This window comes from Entelurus aequoreus, linkage group LG05, assembly GCF_033978785.1.
Source record: "Entelurus aequoreus isolate RoL-2023_Sb linkage group LG05, RoL_Eaeq_v1.1, whole genome shotgun sequence".
Lineage (NCBI taxonomy): Eukaryota > Metazoa > Chordata > Actinopteri > Syngnathiformes > Syngnathidae > Entelurus > Entelurus aequoreus.
In genome coordinates this window covers 70,512,992-70,527,630 of record NC_084735.1, presented here as the reverse complement: position 1 = coordinate 70,527,630, position 14,639 = coordinate 70,512,992, and the positions used below count along the sequence as shown (strand labels likewise).

Sequence of the window (14,639 nt, the reverse complement as noted above, 5' to 3'; positions counted from 1 at the left end):
TGTTTCCTTAGTTTGTGCTTATTTCCTGTCAGCGCTCTTATTTTAGATCCTGCATGTTTACCTGAGCGCTCGTTTCTCTCACCTGTCCCTGATTGGCAGCCTGGCTCACCTGGTTGCAGTTGCCAATCAGGCTGCTATTTGTGCGTGCCTCGCCCTCCAGTCAGGGCTCGATGATTGTTTCCTGTTTTCCTGCTTCCTGTGTCAATGTTCCCTGCTTGTGCACATATTGCACTATTTCCTTTTTGACATTAAAGTTATGTTTACCTGCGCCACGCCTGCCATCTCTGCATCTTGGGGTTCAAGACCAACAGAACCTGACAGAATCATCGAGCCAAATACGAACCCCGCAGAGGAGGAGTGTGCCCGCTTGGTCTCCATGATGGATAAGCTCTGTAGCTTGAGTAGTGCTCGGAGTGGTTCCTCGGCTCCCAGCATATCCATATCGTTTATTCCAGGGGGGCGGCCAGAGTCGGTAAGACCCGAGACCCCCCAGGTCCTTCCCCGCTCCCTCCTCAGCCTTTCTTGGGATGTCTGGAATCCGTCCCTTGAGGGGGGGGCTAAGGTCAGCTGTGCAACATCAATCAATCAATCAATCAATGTTTATTTATATAGCCCTAAATCACAAGTGTCTCAAAGGGCTGTACAAGCCACAACGACATCCTCGGTACAGAGCCCACATACGGGCAAGGAAAAACTCACCCCAGTGGGACGTCGGTGAATGACTATGAGAAACCTTGGAGAGGACCGCATATGTGGGTAAACCCCCCCCCCCCCCCTCTAGGGGAGACCGAAAGCAACGGATGTCGAGTGGGTCTGACATAACATTGTGAAAGTCCAGTCCACAGTGGATCCAACACATCAGCGGGAGTCCAGTCCACAGCGGGGCCAACAGGAAACCATCCCGAGCGGAGACGGGTCAGCAGCGCAGAGATGTCCCCAACCGATGCACAGGCTAGTGGTCCACCCGGGGTCCCGGCTCTGGACAGCCAGCACTTCATCCATGGCCACCGGACCTATGCAACTCCCCCTCGCAAGGGACAGGGGAGAAGAGGAGAGAAGAAAAGAAACGGCAGATCAACTGGTCTAAAAAGGGGGGGTCTATTTAAAGGCTAGATTATACAAATGAGTTTTAAGATGGGACTTAAATGCTTCTACTGAGGTAGCATCTCTAACTGTTACCGGGAGGGCATTCCAGAGTACTGGAGCCCGAATAGAAAACGCTCTATAGCCCGCAGACTTTTTTTTGGCTCTGGGAATCACTAATAAGCCGGAGTTCTTTGAACGCAGATTTCTTGCCGGGACATATGGTACAATACAATCGGCGAGATAGGCTGGAGCTAAACCGTGTAGTATTTTATACGTAAGTAGTAAAACCTTAAAGTCGCATCTTAAGTGCACAGGAAGCCAGTGCAGGTGAGCCAGTATAGGCGTAATATGATCAAACTTTCTTGTTTTTGTCAAAAGCCTTGCAGCCGCATTTTGTACCAACTGTAATCTTTTAATGCTAGACATAGGGAGGCCCGAAAATAATACGTTACAGTAATCGAGACGAGACGTAACGAACGCATGAATAATGATCTCAGCGTCGCTAGTGGACAAGATGGAACGAATTTTAGCGATATTACGGAGATGAAAGAAGGCCGTTTTAGTAACACTCTTAATGTGTGACTCAAACGAGAGAGTTGGGTCGAAGATAATACCCAGATTCTTTACCGAGTCGCCTTGTTTAATTGTTTGGTTGTCAAATGTTAAGGTGGTATTATTAAATAGATGCTGGTGTCTAGCAGGACCGATAATCAGCATTTCCGTTTTCTTAGCGTTGAGTTGCAAAAAGTTAGCGGACATCCATTGTTTAATTTCATTAAGACACGCCTCCAGCTGACTACAGTCCGGCGTGTTGGTCAGCTTTAGGGGCATGTAGAGTTGGGTGTCATCAGCACAGAGGAAGCACAGCTCTCACCTCTTCCAATGAGACGCCAGCTGTGGACACGCCGACAGCCCAGGTGCCTGCTGCTCCAGCTCTGGAAACACCATCCTTGTCTCCGGCGGGCCGTCCCACGGCACCGCAATCTTCATCTCTGGCAGGCCGTCCCATGTCGCCACAATCTTCGTCTCCGGCGAGCCATCCCACGGGCCCATCGTCTGTGTTTGTCTTGGAGTCGCCTCTGCGACCTCCAGCTTACCTGACATCAGACGCCCACACGCCCCCTCCTCATCGGCCAAGAGTGTGGCCGTTCCGTGGTCGCCCGCCTCGCCACATGCACCGGCGTTCAACGCGTCACCGCCACCTGAGTCTCCCTCGCCGGCTGCGGTCACACAAGGCTTGGCGACTCGCCACCAACTTCACCCTCCCGTGACTTTGGAACCTTGTTTTTTTGGGGGGGATGTCTGGAATCCGTCTCTCTTACGTGCCTAAATTTTACAATTACGATGTATTTTTTGTTTCAGTTGAAATGATATGGCATCAACACAAATGTCAACAATATTCCCAACTTTCCACGGAAGGTGATCATTACGCCACGTGAGTTGTGGGGGTGGCAGAGCTGAGGGTTCCTGGTTTCGAATCCAGCTCGTGCCATCCTCGCCACTGCCATTGTGTCCTTGGGCAAGACACCTCGCTCCTAGCGCCGCCCACACTGAACTGTAGAAAACGGGTTTCTCGATGTAAAAGCGCTTTGAGTTACTGAAGAAAAAGCGCTATATAAATATAATTCACTTCACTTCAAGTCTTTGCATGACACCCACCCTCCTCCTCACCCATGGTGTCCTGTGGGTGCTCCCCACTTGTCGCGCCGCCTCACTGTCAGCCTGCTGGCAGAGACTCACCTTGACGTGGCGCTCCGTGAAGAAACGAGTTGGGACAGTCGGGATGACACAATGTCAAACTTTTTATCACTCACTCTTCCTACTTCCTTTTCCTCCTTCGTTTCTTCCTTCTTGCTAGCCTTTTCCCACCCCCTCTTGGTGTCGATATTTAATGTTGTGCTGACTTCCGGTCTGTTTAAGTCAGGGGTGGGCAATTAATTTTTACCTTGGGGCCGCATGAGCAACCCGGGCACTGCTGGAGGGCCACATCGACAATATTTCAATTAAATTTTGCTCAATATTATTTTTGATATATACTGTAAGATAAATAATAATAATAATAATAATAATAATAATAATAATAATAATAATAGTAATACTTCAACATAGTGTGTGTAACAGCATTCCATGACTAATATAAATAAATTAACATTAATAATAAATGACAGTAAAATAAGCACACGTATGACTGAGGAGTCATAGTGTAACTGTGTGGCGTTTGAGTTGTCCGACTTTTTGTGTGGCCATAAACGCACCAGTGGTTTAGTGGTATGCGTGTTGGTGACAGATGACAAGTTGGTTTTGGCCTGGTTTGTACGGCAGAAAATGACTAGTTTTTCGAGATAGAAGTGTTTTACTCATGTTTTTGGTGTGGTTATGTCCGAATATAAACAGTTTTGCTCAATAAAGTGACCGATATAATTCCTGTCCTCGAAGCATCTCGATAGATAGACGTTACAATAATTGAACGGTGTTCAATTGAGCGGTGTTGACGAACACCGTTAGGGCCGCTTGTTGTCACTGTCACTCAAAGTTGCATTGCAAAATTACATAGAATAAATATGTTTATTTTGTTTAGAATTCAGATGGGATTTGATTTGGTGCGCGGCATATATTTGCTGTGCGCAGCGGACGCTTGAGCAGTGCGCAATTGCGCAGGCACGCACCTTAGAGGGAACGTTGCTTTACAGTCCATGTCTTGTTGAAAACACGCCATTCTTCATCAACTTTTCTCTTTTTAGCGTCTCGGGTGTAAACCGTGCATCACTTGTCGCTGCATGTGCACCTTCACTCGCAGGTTACACACGGACATACGCCCATAAGTAATACTTTTCAAAATAAAAGCAGCACAGTTGTATTGCGCGCACGACATAGATGTTTTTTCAACTTTATTTTGTAATTTGTGATTGCAGCTGTTCACATTCACTCACAATCACGCACACGCATACGTCCACACGGAAGTAATACAAATAACGATTTTCAAAACAAAAGCAGCACCGTTGTATTGCACACTCGACATAGATACATTTTTAAATTTATTTTGTAATTTATAATTGGCCTCACGCGGGCCGGACAGGGACGCACAAAGGGCCGGATGCGGCCCGCGGGCCGCATAATGCCCAGGTCTGGTTTAAGTGCTGTTAGCAGGAAAGAAAGAAAAAGATTAAAAAAATCACATCGTGGTGAATTTTTTTCTGGCTGGCTAATCTTATTCCTCAAGGCACTCTGATAATGGAGAGGACTTTGAATAATGAATGCGGAGTATCACACTGTTCTTCAGGCCCGCCTGCTGACTATGTTTTGCCCCTTTGTCATCAAGAAAATGAGGTTTATTAGCGACCAGGGCGCTAGTTTTCTGAAAAAAACTTGGCTCTCCAAGTAGCACCATAAGCGTAGTAGGCCTAAGTATTCATTTAAAAAATGAGGCAGAGGTTTTATTTAGCAAGTAGATTCAATATTTCTGGCCACTGTAACATTACACACAGTTTGAACAGTAACACTATAAAACACTGTACTTTAATCAAGATTCTGGTGGTACCCGTACCAGAGTTGCACCGACACCATCCCTATTCTGGTCACAGCCACAAGGGGGGAAATTAAAAACATGCATGTCCATATTTTCATCTCAAAGTAGTTGCGATGTACAGACCAACTACGCAAGGGGCGGCGGAGCTCTTAGGGTTCCAGGTTCGAATCCAGTCAAGACACTTGACCCACTTTTCCCCTCATGGGTTGCGGTTAGCGCCCTGCTCGGCAGCTTACGCTATGGGTGTGTGAACGAGCGCGTGAACAGGGGGATGTGGCGTTCAATGTGAGGGGGTTTGGTTATTGTGCCGCGTAAGTACCGATCGTTTGCCATTTGAGTAGGTAAAAATGCCACACAAAAAATTTGAGTAAAAATGAAGACAGTTTTTTTTTTTTTTTTCATTTAAATGGCATCCATCCATCCATTTTCTACCGCTTGTCCCTTTCGGGGTAAACATAATTACTTTAATGTATTTCTCTAACTTTTTTAATGTATGCTTAGTATATAATGATATGACAACTCATGTAATACTTTTTATGCTACTATAATTGTTGAGTTGAGTTTGAGTTTATTTCGAACATGCAAGCATACAACATGATACATCACAATTTCCAGTTTCTCTTTTCAACATGTTCGAAAAGGAGTAGGAAGAAGCAGAGCTTATTTAATACTACCCCTTTTCTTTACATAACAGTTGCTAAAACTTTTTGTTCACTTCCTGTTCACAATTTATTCACAATAAACCCCATAAGTAATCACAATACAAATAAATAAATAATAGTAATAATTTAATAATAATAATTGGTGAAGTAAGTCATATTTCATATGATGAGATAAGTAAGATTACTTTAAGAATGAATGAATGGATGGATGAAATAAATTGAGAATGTTTGTCATGGTTCTTCTTCTTTGTACTTTGTAAACACTTTAAGTTTGAAGAGTTTCTTGAAGTGGATCATATTAGTACATTGTTTGATTGCTTTGCTTAATCCATTCCATAATTTAATTCCCAATAGACTTTTGCTTGTTAGGGTTCAATAAGTCAATATTAAAGTCACCACATAAGAAAATTATTCCTTGACCATTGTCCATGTACTATAATTGTTTCGATTAATTAATAATTGATAAACAGTTAATTAAATTTTAATCTCAGCCTTTAAAAAATCCTGAATTTAAAACTACGACAGCTATTTTTTTTAAAATATTGTTTTATTAAAATAGCATTGTATTCATTTATTTATTCAGTTGTATTTGCTGTGTCCATACAATATACATAATTGTACCAGCATTTACTTCAAATAACTCATTTAAATAAGCAACATAAACTGAATCAATCTATTTCAGCCATTTTAAGTATAAAAAAAACTGGCAATTAATTTAACTATTTTTCAGAAAAAACACATGTTGTTTTTATTGTTAAAAGTGCCAACTGTTGCCATTATGATTACCCTATTTAGTGACTTCATGGGGACACAATATTAGGAATACTAAATATCCATAATGTGAAGTGAATTGTGAATTATATTTATATGGCGCTTTTCTCTAGTGACTCAAAGCACTTTACATAGTGAAACCCAATATCTAAGTTACATTTAAACCAGTGTGGGTGGCACTGGGAGCAGGTGGGTAAAGTGTCTTGCCCAAGGACACAACGGCAGTGACTAGGATGGCGGAAGCGGGGATCGAACCTGGAACCCTTAAGTTGCTGGCACGGCCACCCTACCAACCGAGCTATACCGCCCCGTTGTGGTGTTGTGTTGTTCTATTTAATGATGATGTTTGTATGTATTGTGTTCTTTGGTGTACAACAAACCAATGGCGTGTGTTTCGTCTGTGGTTGTCCCTTCCAGCTGACGTGATGGACTCCTCTAGAGAAACACGCAGACAGATGGACATCATCTCCATGAAGACGACATTCATTATCCCAGCCTGTAAGTCTGTGCGCGTGCGTTGTGATGCTGATAGAAGCTGACTAATAGAGAAGAGTCTTGTACATTCTCATTTGCCGCTACTGGCTATTGATAAATTATTGATTTTGGGCTGCATTCCCTTACCCTCCGCACCGCAACGACAACCTTGTCTGTGTTTTCGTATAAGAAGCTTCTTCCGGAGCAATATCCCCATTCTGTCACTAACAGACCTTTAAATGTGTTTGCACCCTTCCCAAAAGTCTTTTTTGAACTCCAATGTGAGATTGCTGCATGAGAATGTAAATTATTTAGAGTTGGCCACATGACGCTTTTCAGCTCCACTTACCAACAAGACACAAAGCCCCGCTTCTCATATCAACATCTATTATGAATTAACACCACCCTGCAGACCCTGTTTAACCTGCTCCTTACATGCACAGTTCATTAGGAACGCCTGATAATCACATCCTGTATGTTTATCAGTATTGAGGTGTGTTCCTAATATGTATTTTAAACAGCCGTATGGCCGCGTGCACAACCAGAATCAGAACAATGCTGGGAAATTGATTGCAGGTGTACCTAAAGAAGTGGCCCATATATCCAACCTCTGTATGTTTAGCATAATTTCCAGACCGATTGTGTATTAATATTAATACATTATTAAATATTGGACTGGACACAGTCCACAGTGATGGTCCCGCGAGAAAAGAAAAATATTTAGGTTTTATTTTGTTAAGTCATTTTAAAAATTATCTACAGCAGGGGTCACCAACCTTTTTGAAACCAAGAGCTACTTCTTGTGTACTGATTAATGCGAAGGGCTACCAGTTTGATACACACTTAAATAAATTGCCAGAAATAGCCAATTTGCTCAATTTACCTTTAACTCTATGTTATTATTACTAATTAATGATATTTATCTTTGTGGAAACACTGATCACCTTAATGATTTCTCACAATAAATATATATAGAAACAGATAAATATCAATATGCAACACTTTATTTTTATATGTTCTCTAAGTGCACATTTTTCAAATTGAACATTTTCAAATGAACACTTCTAAGACAGTCTTGTGAAATCACAATATCCCATTTTAACTAGCTAGCCACTAACATTTATTAACAAATCATGAATTACTTTGCACCATGTTTGTACAAATAATAACTCATGTAAAATACAAAAGTCAACTCAAATTTTTAAATAAATCATGTCACATTTTGAACTGGACCCAAAATCTGTTATCTGTTTCTTTGTCAGTTAGTGAAGACCAAGTCTTTAAAATATTTTCTTGGATTTTCAAATTCTATTTGAGTTTTGTCTCTCTTAGAATTAAAAATGTCGAGCAAAGCGAGACCAGCCTGCTAGTAAATAAATAAAATTTAAAAAATAGAGGCAGCTCACTGGTAAGTGCTGCTATTTGAGCTATTTTTAGAACAGGCCAGCGGGCTACTCATCTGGTCCTTACGGGCTACCTGGTGCCCGCGGGCACCGCGTTGGTGACCCCTGATCTACAGTATATTCAAAGTCAATGTAAAACAAAACAACATTTAAAAAAATATAATACAATATTTATGATTGTCTTGCTTTATACTAAATGTTTAAGATATATTTTCAAACTAAAATAAAGTTTTTAAAAAATAACTAAAACATAAATTGCTCTATAAATCGTAAAGGGTAAATAATGAGAATAATACACCTATGATTAAAATAAATTAATACAATTATATCTGTATATACTGTATGTTGTCTTTAAAGTGCAGTACATTTTTGGGGGGGAAGAAGCATTTTCATTTTTCCTTATAACGTAATGGTCGAAAAACCATAATACACACACATATCCACACATACATATATATTAAAGTTAAAGTACCAATGATTGTCACACACACACTAGGTGTGGCGAAATGTATATATTGTACATATGTGTGTGTGTGTGTGTGTGTGTGTGTGTGTGTGTGTGTGTGTGTGTGTGTGTGTGTGTGTGTGTGTGTGTGTGTGTGTGTGTGTGTGTGTGTGTGTGTGTGTGTGTGTGTGTGTGTGTGTGTGTGTGTGTGTGTGTGTGTGTGTGTGTCTATATATATATATATGTATATATATATATATATATACACTACCGTTCAAAAGTTTGGGGTCACATTGAAATGTCCTTATTTTTGAAGGAAAAGCACTGTACTTTTCAATGAAGATAACTTTAAACTAGTCTTAACTTTAAAGAAATACACTCTATACATTGCTAATGTGGTAAATGACTATTCTAGCTGCAAATGTCTGGTTTTTGGTGCAATATCTACATAGGTGTATAGAGGCCCATTTCCAGCAACTATCACTCCAGTGTTCTAATACTACAATGTGTTTGCTCATTGGCTCAGAAGGCTAATTGATGATTAGAAAACCCTTGTGCAATCATGTTCACACATCTGAAAACAGTTTAGCTCGTTACAGAAGCTACAAAACTGACCTTCCATTGAGCAGATTGAGTTTCTGGAGCATCACATTTGTGGGGTCAATTAAACGCTCAAAATGGCCAGAAAAAGAGAACTTTCATCTGAAACTCGACAGTCTTTTCTTGTTCTTAGAAATGAAGGCTATTCCACAAAATTGTTTGGGTGACCCCAAACTTTTGAACGGTAGTGTATATATATATATATATATGTGTGTGTATATATACAGTATATATGTATAATATATACATATGAGTATATGTATGTGTGTATATATACAGTATATATATATGTGTGTGTGTGTGTGTGTGTGTGTGTGTGTGTGTGTGTGTGTGTGTGTGTGTGTGTGTGTGTGTGTGTGTGTGTGTGTGTGTGTGTGTGTGTGTGTGTGTGTGTGTGTGTGTGTGTGTGTGTGTGTGTGTGTGTGAGAGAGTGTGTATGTAAATATGTATATATACGTTGGGTCAGGAAAAAACACAAGAGGTTATATCATCCTTACAAGCCTGTTTCGCAGGTTTTATTTACCGGTATATATTTATTTATTTATAAAATCCCCTGACGAGCAAGGAAACCTGCGAAACAGGCTTGTAGGGATGATATAGACTCTTGTGTTTTTTCCTGACCTAACGTATATTCCGCTCTACCCCGGTATTGAGCCCTGTATAACGGATAAACCAAGAAAACCTTGACTATATATGTATGTGTATATGTATATATATATATATATATATATATATATATATATATATATATATATATATATATATATATATATATATATATATATATATATACATATATATATATATATATATATATATATATTTATAATTGAGTTAGAGGTAAATACCATATTTTTCTCTACAATATTTTTAATACAAGTACATAAATTGCATGATAAATTGTCAAAAATGCAATCATTGAAAATAATAATGAAATAATATCATTAAGAATACCTATTAGCTGCAGAAATACATTTGCTCTTCCTCCAGCTATAAATCCCTTGCTTCTACTTAATTTTTGCGCCAATGTATAATAAATATTACATTGTCATTACTGAATAACAATAATCGTAAAAGGATCCATTCATCATCCATAATTAAAAGTCCACCAAATAAAGAGGCTGTATGTATAAATAAATAAAAAAACACTCATTGTGCATATTTAATTTAATCCCTGTATTTTGGGGGTGGGAGGACAGTTTATGTATAAAATATTCAATTAACAAAGCATGGATAAAATGATACTGAATAAAAGGATTGATGAATATTAACTCTTTCGAAAATAAGCAGGTATTTATTAATTACATTTTTACAATTCAACATTTTTAAAAACGGTGAGGAAATATGATGTTCTCTACACAACCCAATAAGATACCGTATGCAAATATTTAAAATAAATGTAACATGGATAAAATAATGATATGAACATTTTTAAATTGGTCCCAATTTAGCCTTTTTTTTTTATTAAAAAAAGGTGTCACACTGTGCAGGTGTTCCTAATAAAGTGACAAGTCAGTATAAATATAATATTAATAAAGGATAGCAGCATTTTTTCCTTCAACATGAATACAACTTTGTGAAATATGTGTGTGTGAGGAAAACAATCCACACAGTTGGAATTGTATGATTTCAACAACTAAGATAAGAATAAGAATAATGAGCCTTTTAAAGCCACCATCAGTAACATTTGCACTTGGGAAAAACAACGTGATTTTGTGTTGAAATGGTCCGTCCGTCAAATGACGTAAAGTGACGTAATATCCCTGAACGTGACATCGAGTGTCGTTACAGCACAAGCGTGAGTCCCAACAATTCCTGATTAATGCTTTAAAAAAAAAAAGTGCACTCAAATGAAAAAAAGAGAAGAGATGCTCCCAAAAAGCTGAGCAGTGACAAAGAAGAGCTGCCTCACAAATGTTTCGCCTGGCGATGCGTTCAATGTCAGTGCACCGCCGAGTACTTCATGCGCTTCTGTTTCTGCCTCTGGTTGCAGAACCACACTCGGACCACGTTTTTTTTCAAGTCCAGTTTCTCCGCGATGGCGGCGATCTTCTCCGAGGAGGGCCTGGGCTGGATGGCGAAGTACGCCTCCAGGGAGCGCTTCTCCGGCGCGGCGATGGAAGTGCGCCGCCGCCTCCTGGCGTCATCCCCCGGGCCGCCGCCGCCGCCGCCGAGGAGTTCGTGCTTGGCGCTCCTGTCCCGGTGCGCCGCCTCCGCCTCCTCCAGCCAGGCGTGGAGCACCGGCTTCAGCGCGATCATGTTGTTGTGCGACAGCGTCAGGGACTCGAACCGGCAGATGGTGCTCTGGCTCAGCGAGCCCACGCCGGGGATCTTGAGGTCGGCCAGGGCCGAGCCCACGTCCGCTTGCGTCACGCCGAGCTTGATGCGCCTCTGCTTGAAGCGCTCGGCGAAGGCTTCCAGCTCGCGCGGGTCCGACTCCACGTCGGCGTGAGCGGGCATGGCCGGGTGAGGGTGACCCATGGCGGCCATGGCCTGGTGGAGCTGCCCCATGGTCTGCAGGTGGTGGTGCTGGTGGTGGTGCGCCATGCCGGGCTCCGGGGCGCCCATCCCGCTCACCGCCAGGCTGCTGGACAGGTGCTCCAGGAGGTCCCCGGCCTCCAGCTGGTGGTGGTGGTGATGATGATGATGATGGTTCTGGGGCGTGAGGATGGCGGGCATGTGCAAGGAGACGGAGGAAGGAGATGAGCTGGAGGTGCTCATGGTATGGAAGGTGCAGGCGTCTCTCCTGATGCTGTCAGCCGCCGCCTGCAGAGCTTCTGCCCGCGCCAGCAGGCTCTCCTCCACGCCGCCCCCCAATATATTGGCCTGCAGCTGCAAGCCGGCATGCTGGGATTCAGTGGGGAATTGTGTCAGGCAGGAGGAGGAGGAGGAGGAAGAGGCAGGTCATAAAAATTCATATGGAGGGAGGAGGAGGAGGAACGGAAGAAAGTCACATTTCCACACAAAACCTACCTGGGATGGAGTCTGCACACACGCCCTGCGCATGCTCTCGTGCACGGCGGGGTGGCTCAAGTGCTGCTTGCCGTCCATGGTCATCATCATCATCTTCTTCTTCTTCTTCCTGCGTTAACTTTGATGGAGGAAGAAGAAGTCCGTACTGACAGCACGCAACGACTGCACTCGTACACCTTCCTCCTCCTCCTCCTCCTCCTCCTCAGCAGCTCGTCTTACAACAGGTGGACCTGCCTGCCCTGCACATGCGCAACAATCTTCCACCACTCTGCCAGTCATGCATTCCTCACATGTGTATGATTCTATCATAGAAGCATTGAAATACTTTATGACTTATTAAACATAAACCTTTAACGCTAATAATTAGGGTGCACAAAAAAATTAATTCACATCCGAATCGCGATTTTTATTCATCCCAATTCTAGATCAACTTGTTTTCAAAAACTGACCGATGCAATCAATGTCCAGTGGATACAGTTAATAATTTGATAGTTAAAGGCCTACTGAAACCCACTACTACCGACCACGCAGTCTGATAGTTTATATATCAATGATGAAATATTAACATTGCAACACATGCCAATACGGCCGGGTTAACTTATAAAGTGCAATTTTAAATTTCCCGCTAAACTTCCGCTTGAAAACGTCTATTTATGATGACGTATGCGCGTGACGTCAATCGTTGAAACGGGAAGTATTCGGACACATTGAATCCTATGCAAAAAACTCTGTTTTCATCTCAAAATTCCACAGTATTCTGGACATCTGTGTTGGTGAATCTTTTGCAATTTGTTTAATGAACAATGGAGACTGCAAAGAAGAAAGTTGTAGGTGGGATCGGTGTATTAGCGGCGGACTACAGCAACACAACCAGGAGGACAGAGATGGATAGCGGACCCGCTAGCCGCCGAACTCACCTTAACTTCCTCCGTCTCGCCGACCGCATCTGTGATCGGGTGAAGTCCTTCGTCGCACCGTCGATCGCTGGAACGCAGGTGAGCACGGGTGTTGATGAGCAGATGAAGGCTGGCTGGCGTAGGTGGATAGCTAATGTTTTTAGCATAGCTCTGTGAGGTCAGGTTGCTAAGTTAGCTTCAATGGCGTCATTAGCAACAGCATTGTTAACCTTCGCCAGGCTGGAAAGCATTAACCGTGTATTTACATGTCCATGGTTTAATAGTATTGTTGATTTTCTGTCTATCCTTCCAGTCAGGGGTTTATTTCTTTTGTTTCTATCTGCATTTAAGCCCGATGCTATCACGTTAGCTCCGTAGCTAAAGTGTTTCGTCGATGTATTGTCGTGGAGATAAAAGTCACTGTGAATGTCCATTTCGCGTTCTCGACTCTCATTCTCAAGAGGATATAGTATCCGAGGTGGTTTAAAATACAAATCCGTGATCCACAATAGAAAAAGGAGAGAGTGTGGAGTCCAATGAGCCAGCTTCTACCTAAATTACGGTCAGAGCGAAAAAAGATATGTCTTGCACTGCATTCTAGTCCTTCACTCTAACGTTCCTCATCCACGAATCTTTCATCCTCGCTCAAATTAACGGGGTAATCGTCGCTTTCTCGGTCCGAATTGCTCTAGCTGCATTGAAAACAACGGGGAAATGTGAGGAGCCTTTCAACTGTTGACGTCACGCTACTTCCGGTACAGGCAAGGCTTTTTTTATCAGCGACCAAAAGTTGCAACTTTATCGTCGATGTTCTCTACTAAATCCTTTCAGCAAAAATATGGCAATATCGCGAAATGATCAAGTATGACACATAGAATGGATCTGCTATCCCCGTTTAAATTTTTAAAAAATGCATTTCAGTAGGCCTTTAAGTTAAAGTTAAAGTACCAATGATAGTCACACACACACTAGGTGTGGCGAAATTATTCTCTGCATTTGACCCATCACCCTTGATCACCCCCTGGGAGGTGAGGGGAGCAGTGGGCAGCAGCGGTGGCCGTGCCTGGGAATCATTTTTGGTGATTCAACCCCCAATTCCAACCCTTGATGCTGAGTGCCAAGCAGGGAGGTAATGGGTCCCATTTTTACAGTCTTTGGTATGACTCGGCCGGGATTTGAACTCACAACCTACCGATCTCAGGGCGGTCCAGTCCATAGTGGGGTCAGCAGGGGACCCTGCATGAGGAGTGGTCCATCCTGGGTCCCGACTTTGAACATCTAGCGCCTCATCTGTGTTCACCTGATAACCTCTCCACGCAGGAGAGGGGGGAAGAGCAGAAAAGAGAGACGGCAGATCAACTGGTCTAAAAAGGGGGGTCTATTTAAAGGCTAGAGCAGGGGTCAGCAACCTTTTTGAAACCAAGAGCTACTTCTTGGGTAGTGATTAATGCGAAGGGCTACCAGTTTGATACACACTTAACTAAATTGCCAGAAATAGCCAATTTGCTCAATTTACCTTTAACTTTATGTTATTATTAATAATTAATGATATTTACACTTAATTGAACAGTTTAAAAGAGGAGAAAACACGAAAAAAATGACTATTAAATTTTGAAACATAGTTTATCTTCAATTTCGACTCTTTAAAATTCAAGATTCAACCGAAAAAAAGAAGAGAAAAACTAGCTAATTTGAATCTTTTTGAAAAAATAAAAAAAAGAATTAATGGAACATCATTAGTAATTTTTCCTAAATTAAGATTAATTTTTGAATTTTGATGACATGTTTTAAATAGGTTAAAAT

General features: G+C 41.9%; 1 protein-coding gene across 2 annotated transcripts; it reads right to left on the bottom strand.

The window, feature by feature from the left end:
* Window positions 1-9,960: 9,960 nt before the first annotated feature.
* pou4f3 (POU class 4 homeobox 3) lies at window positions 9,961-14,120 on the bottom strand. 2 transcript variants are annotated; one of them, XM_062046492.1, is made up of 3 exons: window positions 14,029-14,120; window positions 11,941-12,058; window positions 9,961-11,814 (listed from the first exon to the last, which is right to left on the bottom strand). In XM_062046492.1, exons 2-3 carry the CDS (start codon window positions 12,031-12,033, stop codon window positions 10,909-10,911), a joined length of 999 nt encoding a protein of 332 aa, XP_061902476.1. In that variant the 5' UTR covers window positions 12,034-12,058; window positions 14,029-14,120; the 3' UTR covers window positions 9,961-10,908. The 2 variants fall into 2 exon arrangements, with proteins under 2 accessions (XP_061902476.1, XP_061902477.1); XM_062046493.1 differs by lacking the exon at window positions 14,029-14,120 and having other exon boundaries at window positions 9,961-11,799; window positions 11,941-12,087.
* Window positions 14,121-14,639: the final 519 nt, after the last annotated feature.